This window comes from Anser cygnoides, chromosome 4 (assembly GCF_040182565.1).
Source record: "Anser cygnoides isolate HZ-2024a breed goose chromosome 4, Taihu_goose_T2T_genome, whole genome shotgun sequence".
Classification (NCBI taxonomy): Eukaryota; Metazoa; Chordata; class Aves; order Anseriformes; family Anatidae; genus Anser; species Anser cygnoides.
In genome coordinates this window covers 29,216,885-29,235,451 of record NC_089876.1, presented here as the reverse complement: position 1 = coordinate 29,235,451, position 18,567 = coordinate 29,216,885, and the positions used below count along the sequence as shown (strand labels likewise).

Below are 18,567 nucleotides of genomic sequence, written 5' to 3'. Positions count from 1 at the left end.
TAAAGGCTCAATGAAAAACTTCCCAAACAGCAGTACCTGCTCCTGCAGATCTTGGCTTACAAACAGCAGAATAATCACCTTGAACGCAACTCCTTTCTGTCTGCATTCAGGAAAACACAGCTGTCCCTACTCAGCAGTATTAAAACCGGGTAGAAAAAAAACCACTGGCATTCTCACTTTTTCCCCACACTCCTCTACTTCCCATCATGCTAACACCATCACCTTGAAATGACAAAGGACGCACCACTGACAAACCTGTGGTGGAGCAGCTCTGCTCAGATTATGCTGAGCTAGCCCTACACATGGGTGGGGTAGGCAAATATAACATGATAAATACCAAAACCCACCATCTGCCTCAGATCAAATGTAGATAAGTCTAATATTGAGAGAAAGTAATTATTTTTAATATTTTTTTCACCTGGACCAGGTTGTCCAGGACTGCATCCTGTCAGGTTTTGACTATCTTCATGGCTGGGGGAACTCCACAACCTCTCCAGTCAGCCTGCTTCACCCTTTGCACACCCTCACAGGAGAAGAAAAATAAAACAAACAAACAACAAAAACAAAAAACCACACAACCAACAAAACCCCACCTTGTTCTTACATTTACATGGAATTTCTTGTATTTCGATTTGTGCCCCTTGTCTTTTGCCCTTTCCATGGATACCACTTAGAAGAGTCTGTCTTGATCTTTTCACTCCCCTTGCATAAGGTAGTTAGACAGAATCACAGAATCATTAAGATTGGAGAAGACCTCTAAAATCACCTGGTCCAGCCATCCCCCTACCACCAATAAAGGTCCCTTGTGAGCCTTCTCTTCTCCAGGCTGAACACCGCCAGCTTGCTCCGCCTCTCCTCAGATACCCCAACGCCTTCACCATCCTACTGATCCTTTGCTGGAATCACCAGGCACATCCATGTCCTTGTTGCACTGAGAGCCTTACAGAAGACATTGCACTGCAGGAGTTAGCGACCTTGGCCACGTCAAAGCTCCATTGGGTCCTGCTCTCAAGGCTTGAGCTGCAGAGTCCAGGCCTAGGCCCAGCCCTCCGGCTGCAGCCTCACCAGCGCCGAGCAGGCCCACCACCACGACCCCTCCATCTTCTTCCTTGCCACAACGGCACAGTTCTGCCTTGTGATGGGCTTTACTCCAAGGTCAAGGGCCTCCAGGCTGTGCTGGTACCTGTGGTTATTCACCCCCCAGGTGCAGGACTAGAGAACTGGTTTCTTGCAGTAAACAGAATAAAAAGAAGTGTAAAAATTCTGCCCCAGGGAACAGCTTTAAAAAAAAAGGCCTGGGGTCACATGGCTTCATGTGAAAAATGGCATTTGAATAGTTCAGCCTTCCCACACATGCGCCAATTTTTTGTATGATGTATTTTACATCAGATGGAAGCCCTAATCTTAACCCTTTTTATAATTAGCATCACATGGGAATCACAATGTTTCTCAGATTCAGGATGAAATTGCACTTTCCAAATGAAGCCTAGAATTGCTTATTTAAGTTAATTTAAATTCAATTTTAGGGACACAGTGGAGGATGCAAAGAATTAATTCTAAGAAACTCTCAAAAGACATACAAGTTTAATTGAGCAATTTGGGTTTTGATAAATTGGTAAATACCATCCTTTTATTCTCTCCTGATTCCTCTCCTTCTGACAGTACAGTTCTCCTGTTTCATAGAAAAAACACACCTGACAATTAGTGCCTCTTCTTTATTATTTTTGTAATGTTTTACCTCCATTCCCAAGTGCAGATAACAACAGAAGACAGACAAATATTTGGACTTTTCCACTTTTTAACATCTGCCCCACTCTGCTTTCAATTCACCCCCTACCTAGGTAAGGATTGAATCAGCACAGAAACTTCTTTGAACAGTGTCCATCATTCTAATATCCTTGACTTACATTACACTAGTTTCATACATGACAGTCCACTGATTTAGGTCTTCTACAAATTTTGGCTTGTTTTCTACTTTCCCCAATAAAATATTTGATTTTAATGCAAACTTATATAATTCTTACGTTCCTTTTATTCTAGCTGCTTACAAAAATGTATACAAAATAATACTAACAAGGAAAACGATAGCTGTACTACAGTCTGAATATCAGTATTGTTTCAGTTTTAGAAAGCTGCTCTGGCTTTAGTCGCTGAGATGATACTAGTTTTATTACAACAGCTGTGCTTGATGATCCACTAATTTTTCACAGTTGACATTCATGTAAGAAGTATTATTAATATGTTATGGTTTTAATAGTAAGGGCAAAATATACTTTTTTTGGAAAGAAGAAATATTTTCAATACAACTTCTTTAATTTAGATCCCAACTGAAAAGATTTTATATACAAAATACGATGTTTAGAAGTCACTATTGAAAACATCAAGAGCAGAAAATGAGTTTGTTTCTCATTCTTACTGAATTGCTTCACCCTGTATAATTAAATATGAATTACTGTCAAGAAACTACTGACTTAATTAGAAACAGTATTAAACAATACCTAAGAGACAGCGACCTCCCCATTTGTGTAACCAGCAAATGAGAGACCTCAAATGAGATACACCCATTTTTAAATAAACAAGTCCTTCCAACGTCTCAGAAGCCTAATGAGATACAAGTATTTTCAGATGCTTCTCAATGTGTGTTCTAAGTTGTTTTTAATTAATAAAATTTAATACATACATAGACACTAAATAACAAAACTAGCAAAATACAGTATATGAAAAATAAAATATATCTATATAGCTTACAAGCAACATTATCTCCAAATATGAGACAGTATTTCCAGTTAACAGAACATTGTTTGTAATTTACAACTGTAACAATCTTAGTGCGATGTAGACAAATTCTAAACGCAAAATAAAATTATTTCATGTCATTTAATATTCTGTTTACACCTTAGGGATTCATGCTATATTAGCTGGTAATCACAGGGGTTTTTTTTTATTCAACATAGAGAAGCATAACGCTGTCCGTTGGTCAATGGAAGGATGCAAAACAGTAAATTCTCCCACTTCTAGTCCTCTGCATGATACCTCTGAATACACATCATATCAACCTGAATGGCATGTAATTATTAGAAAACATACATTCTGGAGTAGAACAATGATACAATTATTTGCACAGATGGACTTTAAGAGGTTATCATTAGATTCTGATTGCTAATTGCATCTTACTTCACAGTTTAAATTTGCAATGTTCCTCTGCTAAATACACTGAGTATTTTAAAGATTAGTTCTTACTGTTTCTATCTAATATGCATCATAATATAAAGACCTGTGTTACCTCTCTAACAGCTTGAGCTGAGCTATGTGAAGGATTCCAGACTTTATGCTCTTTCAAAAAGAAAATTTGAGAAATATTTCCCAATGATTCAGAAATCTGAATATAAAATACTTCTGAATTAGTTTTATAATATTTAATGTATTTCAATACATCTTTCAAAATATCAGTTTTCATTTTTTTAAATATTGGAATATTTAAAAATGCAACTTTACACAAGCATTAAAGAAAAGGAGGTGAGTAGTTACATGACAAAACCAATAAAGAATAACTGATATTTTTTATTGAGAAAAATGTTCAGTTAGCAAAATACATTCACAAAATATATAGACATTCTTCACAATATTTAAAAGCATTAAGAAAACACTTGTTAAAAAACCAAACACACAGAATATCATCAGTACAAAAGATATACTGGCTCAGCATTTTTAAGACAATCATGTATGTTATTCTCCTATCTTAGCTCACAGTACGATGAACAAACTTCCATAACCATATGAGATAAGCAAATAGAAATAAAATAGCAAAAGAAAACAAGAGATTGTCTGTCATATCATATACTTGTTTCTTTCATACAATTATATTATGGTTACCAAATAAACACAAAACCTAGCCAGCCTTGATACAAACCCCATCAAAATAGCCCACAAAAATCTAGTCATCCCAGAGAGCTGGGAGAGTGGAATTTTGCAGAGTTGATTACTTCATAGGTTTTTAGAAATTTCAAAAGTAATCACTGATTTGAAAACAGAGGTAGAATGCAAGTCATCCTTCATAATTTTCAAAAAACAAGTCCTTATAACACAGTAATGTTTTGATTGCTCAAGTTCTGGTTATTCCTTGAAGCTCACATTTCTGGTGGAGAAAAGAAATTTCAAAATAATGCTATTATATTTTACTAATGAAAATTAGGATAAAAAGTAATAATTACAGTTAGCCTCATATTCTCTTCTGTTATTCCTAAATACCAACCATTAGCATATTGTCTAAAACTCTACATTCAGGTCACTGACTCGTTGCTCAAGTGCTTAACAAAGTAAATGTGAGCTGAGGAGGAAAGAATTTCTTGAAAAGATTAAATTAGATCAGAGAAATAAGACAGTTATGGAACAATGTAATTACAGACTACACTTTACTGTGGTAAGCTCCCAGGAAGGAATAACTAAGTAGACTGAAAGATGATAGAAATACAGAGATTTTTCTAAGGCAACATTCCACCAATACATTTCTAAGGCAAGACAGTAAAAAGTTAGTCTGCATATCAATTCAGTTGATCAGATACTTTCTTTAAAAACGCGTACTTCATGAAATTGGGACATTTTCTGATAGGATATGGTACAGAGCTGTCATTGGTAAAACCAACTACACAAATAGTAGGATAAAGTAGTTCACTATATAGTATTCTTCAAGTACAGCATCTGGACTATTTTTATTGCACTCACTATGAAGCAAGAAAGATTAAGGACAACAATCTACTAATTATACTCATTCCGAGAAACATGTTGTTTACCATTATCTTAAGAATGAAAAAAAAAATGATCCAGAGATTACTGGGCAAAATCTTGATTTGCAGCGTAACAGGGTTTGCCTAAAGGCTCACCAATAAAGCAAAAAAAGTCACAATACTCTTTCCTCCTCCTTATTAATACAGGAAATAGGTCTTTATATTAACAAAAGCAAGCCTACGAACAGGCCATATGTATTTACCCACATAAATAGTTTAAACTGTTATCAGTTTGGAATTCTGTCTTTTGGATTGAGCAGTTAGATTCATAAGCTTTTACTGCTAAATATGCTCTTTCCCAAACAACCACTGCTTCTCTCTCCCTAACCTTCCACTCTTCACTGCAAAGTATTACACAGTATGACAGAGACAGGATATAAAGTCAACTAATCAGGCCTGTAACATGTAACAGACATCACCTAAACCAATGACCTCTAAAAGAATAAAACCGTCAGTGAAAATGAATGAGGCTGATTATGACTTTTTAATTTTTTTTTTTATGGACTCTGGTGACCATGATCTTAGACATTCATAGCCTCCGAGCACTAACAATGAAAAATACAGTGCTAATTTTTAAGCACTTTTGGAGACTGTTTCATCTAATGTGTTGGGGACTTTCTCCTACGTGCTATCTTTCCATCATTGTTGTACTTGACAGAATCTCATGATGTTTCTCTTAATATGAATCATTCATTGTTTGGGGATAACTATTAACAGCAATAAATTGGCAATATATATTTGGACGTAATTAATGGCAATAATAAGAAGGCAATATATTTGGGAGCTGTCAGATGATGCAAGACCATTAACAAAAACAGGAATGGGAATCCATTACGGCATATGGTCTTTGGAGAGCACTTTGCATCTATTGTTTCCAATCAATATTTTATAGTAGGAGAGTCAACAAAAGAAGAATAAGTACCACCTAAGGTGTTGAAGAACTTTGTAAAATTAAAAAAGTATTAGTTAGAAACAGTTTAAATCTAATTCTTATATGGAAACAATCTGAAAGAAAAATAATCAAAACATTTACTTTTCAGCTGCCGCTTCTTCAACTGTCCTTACAGCTGCACGTTCTGGAGACTGAGAGGGAGACCTTAAAGTAGAACTGAGAGGAGGTGAAGCACGTAATGATGATGTAGAGAGACCGTGTCGACGCATTTCTTGAATTGCGCGCTCCCTACCAAAAGATACTAATTTCAGTTACAAAACACTTTGGTACTGCAGGATGTTAGAGCAAAAAAAATATTTTTTTTTTTACATATTTTTATTTGGCGATTTTCACAATAGTTTGCAAAGAGCTTTGTTTTCTTGTAAAGAAATTTTTCTTGTTGTTTTTTAGGTGAATGGATTTATTTTTTTAATGCAATGCTAAATTCACAAAATTTAGGTGGGAATTCAGAAACAGCATAAGGTGTTTTTTTTTTTAATTAAGCAGTTTTCAGGTTGAGAATATTAGGTTTTACATGCAAGTAGGAACACAATTTTCCATAAAAGTGCCCCCACATTGAAAAAAACAGTTTTAAAATGAGCGAGAGGAACCACCTCAATATGAAAAAAACCAGCCTCTTACCGTTCAAATCGTTCAGTTGTTAGCTGTCTTTTTAAAACATCATAGTCAGTCTGCAGCTGTGCAACTTTACTTCGAAGTAAGGAAACCTCTCTATTATGACTGCTTCTAAAAAAAATCATGAGAAGCAACAAAGTTTGCTTTGTATACTGACAGGTGGGAGCTTAGAGGAATTAGAACTAGTCAACAAAACAAAAACAGATTCTCAACATGTTGTTTCACACAAACCAAATCAAAGAGAGAATTCAGAAGCAGTGAGAGCCAAATGAATCCAATGGCATGTTGCTGGAAGGAACCTAAGGTGAGAAAGCTGTGAGAAGCCGGCAAGTCTCTCAATACATCCTTACTACAATAGATCATGTTCTTTTTCAGACAAAGGCAAGCAGAAATATGTTTTATAAAAACAGACAAAATAATTACATGATTATTTTATTGATTTACTATCTTCTGTTGCAACGTGAAGCTGGTTATGTGTACAGTTAAAAAGAAGAACGAAATAGTAAGTATTGTCTTGTCTGTGGACAAGAAACAGAGGTGGTTTCAGTAGAAAGTATATTAAGCAGGCTCGAAGTACCTGTCTAGAAACGAAAACAGCTGAATAACATCTAAATAAAACCAGTATTAATGCAAACTCAGACCAGCAAAGCCCAGTTCCTGAAGGCCTGTCAAATACACCCTTGTGTTTGGGACCAACTGTTTCAACCACAAGAATCAGAAAGAAAAGCAGCCTTGAAAAATCTTGAGTGACATAATTAAATATGTTACTCAGCAAATCATCAGCTTGGACAACTCAATGCTTGGTTGCAAAACGCCCTGAATTGCATTAGAGAGTAAGCAAAAAAGTCGTTACTTGGGTGTAAAATAAGTCATCTAAACCAGAATCTAAACAGCTACAGTATTCCACAGAATCTTTAAAGTCAGTATGAAGTTGAGTGCTCAAAAGTCAGTTCCGGAGAAGGAAAGATGAACTAGTTTATTGCTTAAGCACTGAACTTGAATCCTGAAAAAAACAAGTTCCATTCCTAGCTCAGTCACAGACTTCGTGTCTGAGCACCTGTTGTTCTCTGACTCCAGGGAGATGTGAAATAATCCAGAGATTTGATCCCCCCAAAATGCAGAGTAGTCACTATTCTTCCAGAACATCTTCCCTCTTCCTACTAGATCTTATTCTATTAACAATGCAAGTATTGACATTTGCAATGAATAGGAAAGGAACCCCACAATTTGGGTGGAAGAAATCTTGTGAAAACTTTACCATTAAGTCACTTAAATACAGTTTTAATGTTTGTACAGAGCAAGCTAAATTTATGGTAAACAAAAAACTCATTCTTTCCTTTTCTTGTAATTTTAGTGTTTTATTTCACTCAGGACATTCCATTAGTTTATGTTCTTTGTATGCGATTAAAGTTCTTTTAATAATAATAATAATAAAAAAATCCCACACTCTTCTAGTACCCGCATTTGATATAAAAAAAACCCTCTCTACTCTTAACTTTATTCCTCCAAAAAGATCCATCTTTTCTCTGTAAAAAAATTGAGGCAGAATCTCGGCACATGCACAGCATGAGAAGTTGCAGCTATTCTATTGAGAACATTTGTATAGGTGCACATTTGCATAGGTGCTAGTTTCAGCTCAGTATTTAAAAGCAACAATACATCAGAGAATCACAGAATAGCTGATGTTGGAAGAAGCCTCTGGAGGTCCTCTCGTCCAACACCCCTGCTCAAGCAGGGCCACCTACAGCAGGTTGTCCAGGACCATGTCCACGTGAGTTTTGAGCATCTCCAAGGAGGGGACTCCACAACCCCTTTGGACAACCTGTGCCAATGTTTGCTCACTGGCAGTCAAAAAGTGCTTCCTGATGTTCAGAGGGAACCTCCTGTGTTCCAGTTTGTGCTCACTGTCCCTTGTCTCGTCACTGGCACGACGGAACAGTCTGGCTCCATCTTCTTCACACCTTCCCTTCAGGTATCTACATACACCAGTATGATTCCCCTGAGTGTTCTCTTCTCCAAGATAAACAGTCCCAATTCTTTCAGCCTTTTCTCATATGAGAGATGCTCCAGTCCCTTAATCATCTTCGTAGCCCTTCGTTGGACTCTCCAGTAGCTCCGTGTCCCTCTTGTACTGGGGAACCTAGAACTGGACACAGCACTCCAGGTGTGGCCTCACCAGTGCTGAGTAGAGGGGAAGGATCACCTCCCTTGATCTCGAAGGAAAGGATTTTAGTGATTGCACTGAAAAGATGGAAGAGTTATATCAGACAAGTAAACTTCAGGAAAGGTGTAGCCTCCTGTACCTGACTTTGACGTGAGAAAATCTGATGTGAGGAGTCACGAGCAGCAGAGAAAGTAAAGCAAACATTCTGAAGTCAACACTGCGCACAGTGAAAGAAATTCAGTGCTTATTCTCAAGACTGAAAAAAAAAATAAACAGGGTGCACCTTTCCTTTTAGAGTAGGTCTCCTTTGGAACTCCTGTTTGAGTTCAATGCTAAACTAATGTCCACCATAGTGGTGATTAATCAAAGTGATATGACAGATGCAAAGAGAAATTTTCAGTAAACAATGTCACAATAGGCCGAAAGGCTTTACTGCAAAAATCCACTCAGCCCACCAAACTAAACATCAAGAATTTGACTATGTGAGTTAAGTGTTGCCACAAAGAAAAAGTTTCATTGTAACCCATATAACACATGTAACTTAGGACTTACAGTTTGCCCTCTGCAAGTGTTAGCTTGTCTTTCAGTAGCTGAATTTCTGAATCTTTCTCGTGGGATGTTAAATGGTTCTGAAATTCTTTATCTCTACTGGTAGCCAGCAATGTTTCAAGATTCTGAATTGTAAGTCTCTCACTGGATAACTGCTTTTTCAGCAATTCTGCTTCTGATTTCATATCTTCTAATTCACCTAGAACCTAGGGCACAAATTTTATTATTTATTTATACGCTGTGTTTACAAACAACACAATGCGCTTTCCTGACAAGTTGTAAAAACCAAACGGATTGGAAGTTTCTTAAAAATAGAAAGAAAACTGAGCTCGAAAAAACACATTAAAACCTAAAATTATTTAAAGCTATATTTAATTAAGAAATATTCAAATATCTGTCAAAGTTCTACCAAGAACTGGAGTGCTGGAAATGTTTGGGTAAATACCTGGAACACTAACTGGCTTTAATGGTGTAGGCTTTTGCACAGGTACAAAAAATCATATATACTGTGCTTCATTCCATTTGACTAGGTCAGCTCAATTAGCTTCTCAACTTTTGCCAAAATTGTAGAAATGTTTGTTTTCCTCATCAACTTCATTTATTATAAAGAAATCCTGTGGGGATTAGACCTCCTGTTCTCAAGGTCTTGAATAACCAGTAGCGGAAAGCTCCATAAAATCACTAAGTAAAGACATGACTTCATTAATAACCACTTCAAAAGAAAAAAGTTCAGGTATTATGAGCATTTAGAAGTGTTTAAACTATTTCAAAATATTCAACACTTTTCAGCTGTATCTAAAATTTCAATTTAATTGAGAAAATCCATTAGGGAAAAGTCTTTAATATATAAATAAGTGCAGCATTCACCTTGTATAAAAGAAAATATGTAAATCAGAATAAATTACAATACAGTAAATAAAACCAAATGACTATAATTTGCCTTCGCAGTTAACAAAAACTATTGCTGCCACATTTTTTAACGGTAATGAATGAAATTCTTTCTGTACATAAAAACAGATATAGATCTGGATAGAGCAAAATTTGTAAGACAATTCACACAAATAAATGCAAAACTACTGATGTAAATTAATTTACTTTGCTCTCCAAAGTAATTTATTCTTTTTTTCAAAAACCATTAAAAGCAGAAGATGTTTTATTATAACAAAGTAAATTTGCCTTTGTTGCTTACCCGTTCATAATCCATGCTTTTGGAAGCAAGCTGTCGAGATAAAAGTTCTTTGCTAGCCTCAAGTTTAACACAGAGTTCTCTCACAGAAGCCAGGTCAGCCAACACAGAAGACTTATCCTGATTTTCACGTTTAATGTCCTCTTCCAATTTGGACATATTTTTTGTAATGGAGGAGATCTGAGATTCGTATGCTTGTGCCGCCATAATATGCTAAACAAAGACAAATATGGATATCTCTTCAGTGTTGAATGTTAACGGTTCTCTTGTAACGAATTTTTTTTTCCTTTATCCTTCAAAATTAGCTTTCCCTATAAAACTACCATCAGATTACATTATTTTCTTCTTCTCTTTCTAAATCACAGCCAGGAAGACCTGATAAATGATCTCTGCAATTTTTAATTCACCATCTTAAAGGGCTATACAGGTATTATACAAAAGTGGAAGGAGGCTGGACCGCAGCATCAGAAAAGAATTAAAGTTTTAAACCCACAAAATATGATCTATTTCTTTAGTTGGCTTACATTATTAAGTCTCTTACTCTTCTTTTGGTTAATTAAAAGCATGAGACAGAATATGGTCAGTCTGGAACTGCTATACTCTAAATTTTCCTTTTAATGCTATTGGTCCAGCTTTCTGTACTATGTAATCCTGAATCTGGATTTGGACACTACTACTACCACCACCAAATTTCGGCCTTTACTCCAGCCACCAATGCTTCAAATACTTCATTCAAAGCTTCAAAAGAAATTTAAGAACGAAACTTAGACAATACTCATAAAGCTACATGCAAATATTCTGAAGCAGCTAAATAAAAATTTCTTATAGAGACAGCTTAATAACCATGATCACCCAACAGAAGAGTTCTTAAAATACGTGCATATTCTGATTTTGGGATATTGGGCAAAGGAGGTTAGAGAAGGAAAACACAAGTAATCAGAACCAGTTACTGTTTCAAAAACTGTCCATATTTGAAACAGTCATGAATAGGAATTAACTTCTGTTCAAGCATTAAAAAAAAAAAAAAAAAAAAAGTATGTTGACTTTATTACAAACCACTTGAACATATCTCATTTTCCCTGACAGAACTACATTGTGCAAGTTATTACCTCCTGGATTTCTTTTTCCAGAAGTTCTACTCTCTCACGAAGATGCCTCCGATCTGTATCCACACAAAGGAGTTCAAGTCGTATTGAGCTGCTTTCCCCTTCAGCTTGGTGAGCCTTGATTTCCCAGCCTTCAGCTTGTGTATGGACCATTCGGAACTTCTCTAACAAATCTTGGTTTTCTTTTTCCTAGATGAAACAGTAAAATACTGCAATGACTAGCATAACTTGACATTTTTTAACGCCTACTACTTATATTTTTTTAGAAGAAAGTAGGAAGTTTCTCCATTTTCTTAATCTTATTGTCTTGTCAGTTACTAAATTGCATCATCTCTTTTGCAAGTCCAAATAAAAAGTGCAAATAACTACAGTGGCGGCACTGAGTTTTACTAAATAGGAATATTTACATTTAGCGGTTGCTAATAAGTTTCAAGGCTCCAAAGAGAGGGGTTCTTTTGGACCTCTGAATTGTCAGTGGTCACATTAAGGCGTTGTACTGATCCTTAGTGGTCTATCCAAGAAATTCCAGCAGTAGTCTATTTTTAGCCCTTTTACTTACTGCACTCTTACTAATATTTACATTACAGCAGTGTCTGAAAGACTGATAACCCATTTGGGCATACACACTGAGCAGTCTGTCATAAAAGTACAAAACTGCAGACTTTAGTGCTGGCAAGGTATGCAGTAATAGAAAAAATCCTGCTTGTGAATTTTAGCTTTGCCAACTACAAATGCATATTATAAGGCAGTGCTTAATTTCTCTTCTTTATTTAGCTACATTTCTTTCTTCCCCTGTTCATTCAGTGCACAACATGATGAGCATACTGCTAATATGAATCAGATTTATCTAGTGAGGAAGGCTACTGCTTGTGAAATTCCTTCCTGCAGAACAGAATGAGGGGCATTAGGAAGCAGAAACTCAGCTGAAGACTGTGCAGAAAAGTAAATCCTTGTCTCCACAGAAAACATTCATATGTAATATTGGACAAATCCCTGAAACCAAACTTTCATAATTCGCCACTAGCTTCTTGGTACCAGACTTGAATGACTGGACTCCCATCTAGCCACATACGTAGCTGAAGTGCTTTGGACATATGACAGATAATTATAATCACTCTTAACAACTAAGCTCCATGTGTTTTAAACTGAAAGTTCAAGGCTAACATATACTACCTACCTTTATTTTTCCCTATGCTTTAGTTTCCACTTGTATAAAGTGTTTGAATTTGCAATGATTCAGCTAGCACAGGAAAGCTAAAGTCAGACAAAAACTCATTCTTTCCTAACCAAAGTCACATAACAAATTTACTAGTTCATGTTGTCTTGAAATAATAGTTTAAAATAAATAGAATCTATAAGATTTAGTTCACATATTTAACACTTTTGAATCCAAGCATCAGGATGAAATACATTTATCAAGAGCACTGTTTTGTCAGTAAAGCAAGAAGTCTGAAATCTTATTAATCATAGAGAAAACATTACAATGTCCTACAGCAGAACTACAGCTAAAATTTCATTTTAAAAATTGTCAAACATTAAAAACTATAGTTTAAGCTTGCATGTTGTCTATTTATCATTGGATAGTACCAGATATTTTACTAGTTGTGTTGTTAAAACTCACAAAACTCAAAAAGTAAAACAATATTCAAACATATGTCTGTCATTCTGCAGCGTTACGGACAACTGAAATTTTATCAATGGAACCGTGATGCGCCAGAATGTAACCAAAGCTTCAGATCTAGTAAGGCTTTGTATAAATTGACTAGGAACTTGAAAATACTGCAGATAAAAGTATATGAAAACTAAAAGAAGAAAAAAGGGGAGAGGAGATGGGGAGAGAACAGGACACAAAACCTCACATTCCTTAATTCGTTTATAGTACCCTAACAGGAGCATGTTATACTCTAATCCCAATAACATTACTGAAAACAGCAATGAGTGCCTACACATTTTATCTTTACCTTTAAAGCCATCAGGCTCTCAAATCTCGAAACTTCAGTTATATAATTATGAACCCTAGTTTTCATTTCTTCTTTTTCACGTATTGCATCTTCAAGCTCAGTACTGACAGCCTAAAAAGATTACAGAAAGGCAAAACAGTGCATTAGAGTAAATTAATCACCATATATTACTCTATCAGACAATCAAAGTAATTACATATGCCCTAGATTTTATTCTATTCTACTTTTAAGTAATTTAGTCAAATTCCCTTAGGTTTTGTAGGGTTCAAAAAATATCCCCTATTACCTTAGCGACACAAAAGAGTTCTCCAGGTAAGAATATCACAGAACAAATGTGAAACAATGAATATCATACCAGTTCACAAAATCTACAGATTCCCTGATGACACACCTGACTGATCTTTGGAAAAGTCAATATATGCATATTTGGGGGCTGGGATTTTTTTTTTTAAGATTCACTGTCCCTGATAAATTAAGTTTTGGTGTGCCAAATAACTACAAAAAACAACTTTAAAATAAACGTTCTGATGTTAGAAAGTTGAGCTGCAAGATAAGACCATATTTAAACATAAAAAATGCTCCATGGAATTTGAGATGTTGGAACTGCTAAATCTGGCCCTCTCTCAGGTTCAGCAATTCCCTTCATCCATTGTGTCCTCAAGCGAGGAGAGACAAAAAGGCAAGTATGTTCCATCCCCATTATGTACGTTCCACCACGTGGGGGAAATGGAGGATATTTCTTTTCCTTCGTCTTTTCATGGTATGTTAATATTCATTAACAGCAGCCTTTCCACTCTGTGCCTTACTTAGCTTATGCTGAATTCAGGTCTTCCAAAGCACACTGGGAAAGCTTTAGTCATCGTATTATGATAATATTTAACACTTCATCATATTAGATACCTGTGAATGGCATTTCTAATCTCAATGATGCACCTGTATGTTTATGTATTGTACCATACCTTTTACAAAAATGATTCAGGGTACTACATCACTTACAACATCTTGAACATTTTAGCGTCAGACTCAGCTGAATTGATGGAATGGAAATACATGGATTAACAAACACGTCTTTCATTATTTCTAGGGCTGGCATTTACAATGAATTCAAACAAGCATTTGTATCTCAGCATCAAAACTGTACAAAGCCTTTGAATCTCATGAAGCTGGCAATAGCTGTATTTGTTTGAATAGGCAGTAAAGAGTTGCAACAAAACTCTGGGCTAGCTCTTTAAATCACAGTCACATATGCTTTAACTAGTTTTTCTAATGTTTAATCCAATAAAACAATGTTACTTACCCTACAAACACTGGGCATTTTTGCTATACAACATCCATGTGCACATTCTACTGCATCTATTGTATCCACTTCGTGCACTTGGAACTGGGAGACTCTTGGCCAGCAGTAACCAACTGGTCCACAAAACCATCTCATTATTCCTGAACACCTTACATGAGGGATTAACAAGACTGCATGCACTTCAGGCACTCCCAGCCATGGATCCCAGCCCCAAAGAATTCCAAGTAAGAACAGATGGAGCAATGCTGATTGGAAGCATGCAGATGGACATGAACTATATATGCTGCTTGTGCTCTTTGAAAGAACTAGCCTTACACAACAGTGGTGGTTTCAACCTGTGAACCCTGGGGAACACTTCAGGATGAAGATGCTACAACAGTAACAGTGATGGTGATAATCTCACAGTTCAATTAACTGAACCTCTCAACTACTTCTATTTTAGAGTTTTCATTTAACCTACACTAAACCATCAGCTTGAAACAGCCCATTTTTCTACAAAATATTCAATGATACCCTAAAGAAATAGACAATTCCTCAAGACATTAAGGATGTTATTTCAACTTCAATTCTATAACTGACGTAAGTTTAACTCATGCATTTACAGCATGCCCTTTTCAAGTATTCAGCCATCAGCAACTGAAAGAGACTGCATGCCTCTCCACTGGTAAGGTGACCACTAGTACACATGAACCAACACTCTGAGCCCACCAGGCAATCAGAAACCACTTCCCACCTACTTTTTGGCCTAAAGCTACTGACTGTCAACCTGTTAGTAAGGAATTATGTCATGACTCTCAACTAGTGAGAGCTACGAAAAGATGAAATCATATAAAACAAATATAAATAAGTAAAATAAAACTCTGCAAGCAGTCAAAGTACCTGCACAGAATCACCAGGGAAAAAAAAAAGCTGCAATGCACAGCTGAACTGATACCACCTCAGCAGACACCTACCTTACCAATGTAAAGACAACCCAATAAGAACATTTCTCCAGGCACCTTTGAATTCACCATCTAAAAATCCCACACAACCTTGACATAATGGAAAGGGAACCCCTCCTATTCCCATTGACTCTGCATCCTTATCCATTCCTGAAATCAGGAAACAAATTCACACTATTCAGGACTACCATAACTTAAAATAAGTTTTCTTCGATCCCTCTACCCCGTAGCTTTTAAACTCTGTAGTATTTTCTCCCTCAAAATTGACTTTTCCCAATTTATCAGTGGAAGCAGAGTTCGGGCAGAACAACGCACAGAAATGGAAACTGACCTTACCAGAACTGGAGATTAAACACCTGACAACTCTTTTTTTTTTTTTACAGCCACCATTACCAAGACTCAAAGAAAAAAATCTACATTCCAAAACATGCTGATCACAAGTGTGGCATAATTCACCCAATACATCCAATGCTTCATGGAAACTACATGGATAAAACTAAAAAATCACTACGTACTAGAATATATTTGGATGTACTAACAACCTTTTTTTTTTTTCCTCTCTCCCTATTTATGAACCAATTAATAACCTGACATTTGCTTTTACAATGTGTTGCTCTCTCAATATCCTCTCTGTTCCACAGGTAATAAATACTTTTTTTTTTTTAAACCAATTAACTACCAAGTGATATAACCAAGTTACAAATTCATTATAGGATAAAACAGTTGTGTCATCTATTTATTTTATTTAAATTTATTTTTTAATCTGGGGAAGAGTGACTAAACTGAAAGCTTGTTTATTTTTCCCCCACTGTACTGGCTATGCATATAAAAATACCCAGAATAATTGCTTTTACAGTTTTTTCCCTGTCACTGTTAATAGCTCAGTGTTCAAGAAATGCCAATAATTAATCATACTCAATCAAAACTCAGGATGGAGCAGTTTTGATGTTCCATTATATGCAAGCAAACAATAAATTAATTCTTCAATAGTATGTACTGCCTTCATACCTGGTTTTCTCTGGTCATTGTAGCTAGGTCATCTTGTAATCGTCTATTTTCTTTCAGAGCCATTTCCTTTACTCTTCCTGTTTCTGCAAGCTCCATGTGGGATGCATCAAGCTGGCGATGTAAGCTAGATATCTCACGGTCTCTGCTGCTCAGCATGTCCTTTAGCTGGCTATCAAGTGAAGGATTTTGAAAAAACTTATTTAAGATGTCCCTTCTCACACTATATTGCATACTGCTGAAAATTATCAAACATGGACTTCATATATACACAAAAGGCTGTGTTTTTTTTGCTTTTTTTTTTGTTTGTTTTTTACAAGGTACAATTCTTGCTCTCTGAAGGCTGACAAACACAAGCATAAACTAAACAAACGTAAGTTAAGGTTGTAACATGTTAGTACGTAGAAATAATATGGACTTACTCTTCACCTTTGAAGATATGATATGAAAAAAGTCACACATTTATTAAGCAAACAGCAATTACAGATACTTGTGTTTACCTGTGTCTGTTAGTGATTACAGTATATCAGCACTTGCATGTTAATACCATAAAGGAAAAAGACTTAGTTCCCTGGATACCTTAGACTTAAAAGGCATCAAGCAAAACAGTAAGGAAGAGGTTACACAGAAAACTAGAAATATAAATATGAGAATTTCAGCAGACATTTGCCCTACTTTTTTTTTGCTGCAGATAATTTATGTATCAAGGTACCAAATACTCAGTTACACTGGCATTGAGATGTTATATATTGCTGTTTAAGTATTTTCTTTTTAAAAGCTATAGGTTTAAAAGTGATGCTTAAAAGGAGGCAAGAAGGAAAGATCAGACAAAACCCAGCTAAAAACTAAAGATACTTTAATAAGGAGCACTGGTAGCATAAACTAGAAGAATTAATTTGCCAATAATTAGAATTCAGCTCTTGACTTATACCTGAGTAAATCTAATAATATCTAGTGGCATAATTAGAATACTAAAAAACCACTTCTTAATTGGGAATTAAGAAATGTTAACAATTTGGGAAAATAAAAATAGAAAAACAATCGTTAATTGTTAATTGCTGCGTTAACAGTACCCTAGCAGCATGCAATTAATTGCATGGGAAGTCTCTTCAAGAATTATATGTATCTTTCTCTACAATGTATGCTCCTTTACTTGACTTAAACAGAATGAAACCCCTTTCAACAAAATAACTAAAATTGCCATCTACTTTAAGATCACTGAAGATATTTATTGGGGAAAAAAATCACTGAATAAACTGATCTAGCCTTTACTCACTCTGTTGATGACTCCAGCTCAGAAAGAGTTAGACGTAAATGAGTAATTGTTTTTTCCTATGAAAATAAAAGCAAAAATTGTACTAGGTATTATTATATTGCAACACTCCAGGATAGTTCAAGTTAAATAATTTTATGTTTAAACCTTTATTTCAACTCTTCATCTGTAAGTATTTACATCTTTGCACATTCAAATTTCCAAGCTTCTTTACTGAGACAGGATTGTCTTGTCAAAAATAGATGGAAGTCTGCAAAGGATTCTGCCAACTCAAGCTGGAACCATGTATCTCAGTACAAACCTCCAAGTGGAAAATGGGAAGAATACTTTTATATTTTCTTGGAGTGTATAGGGAACACACTAACAATCATAATTAAAATTTATTGAGTTGGCAAATGACTTTGTATTGCCTAGGTCCAAACACAGAGTTCATGTGATGCCTAGAGTTCTGCCCAGGTTTGTTATCAAGGCAAAATGTCTCCCTAAAATCTAATGGCTTTACAAATCCCCAGATGGAGGGCGAAGTAGTTACGGTACATACCTTGTTAGCTAAGTTGTCATCTAAGCATGCAATTCTTTCTGTTTTTTCATCTACAGTTTCTTGAAGACTGTCCTTTTCTTTGTCCAAAACAGTAATGGTACTTCTAAGCACATTGACTGCTTCATCATGTGAAGTGCTCTTCTGGTTTAACCTATCTATAAGTAAAGCAGTAAGTACTCTTGATTTTAAAAAT

At 35.6% G+C, this 18,567-nt stretch overlaps 1 protein-coding gene across 8 annotated transcripts in view; it reads right to left on the bottom strand.

The window, feature by feature from the left end:
• Positions 1 to 239: 239 nt before the first annotated feature.
• The window catches only part of CEP135 (centrosomal protein 135), a 35,125-nt gene continuing 16,797 nt past the window's right edge, over positions 240 to 18,567 (bottom strand). For 4 of the 8 annotated variants that reach the window (XM_066995907.1, XM_066995909.1, XM_066995910.1 and 1 more), the window contains 10 exons: positions 18,375 to 18,529; positions 17,837 to 17,892; positions 16,564 to 16,732; positions 13,318 to 13,428; positions 11,360 to 11,545; positions 10,254 to 10,463; positions 9,068 to 9,270; positions 6,358 to 6,462; positions 5,818 to 5,964; positions 242 to 4,135 (listed from right to left, as the gene is read on the bottom strand). In XM_066995907.1, the coding sequence (XP_066852008.1) occupies positions 4,114 to 4,135; positions 5,818 to 5,964; positions 6,358 to 6,462; positions 9,068 to 9,270; positions 10,254 to 10,463; positions 11,360 to 11,545; positions 13,318 to 13,428; positions 16,564 to 16,732; positions 17,837 to 17,892; positions 18,375 to 18,529 (1,364 nt within the window). In that variant the 3' untranslated portion in view covers positions 242 to 4,113. The other 4 variants (XM_066995911.1, XM_066995913.1, XM_066995914.1 and 1 more) reach the window with 3 other exon arrangements.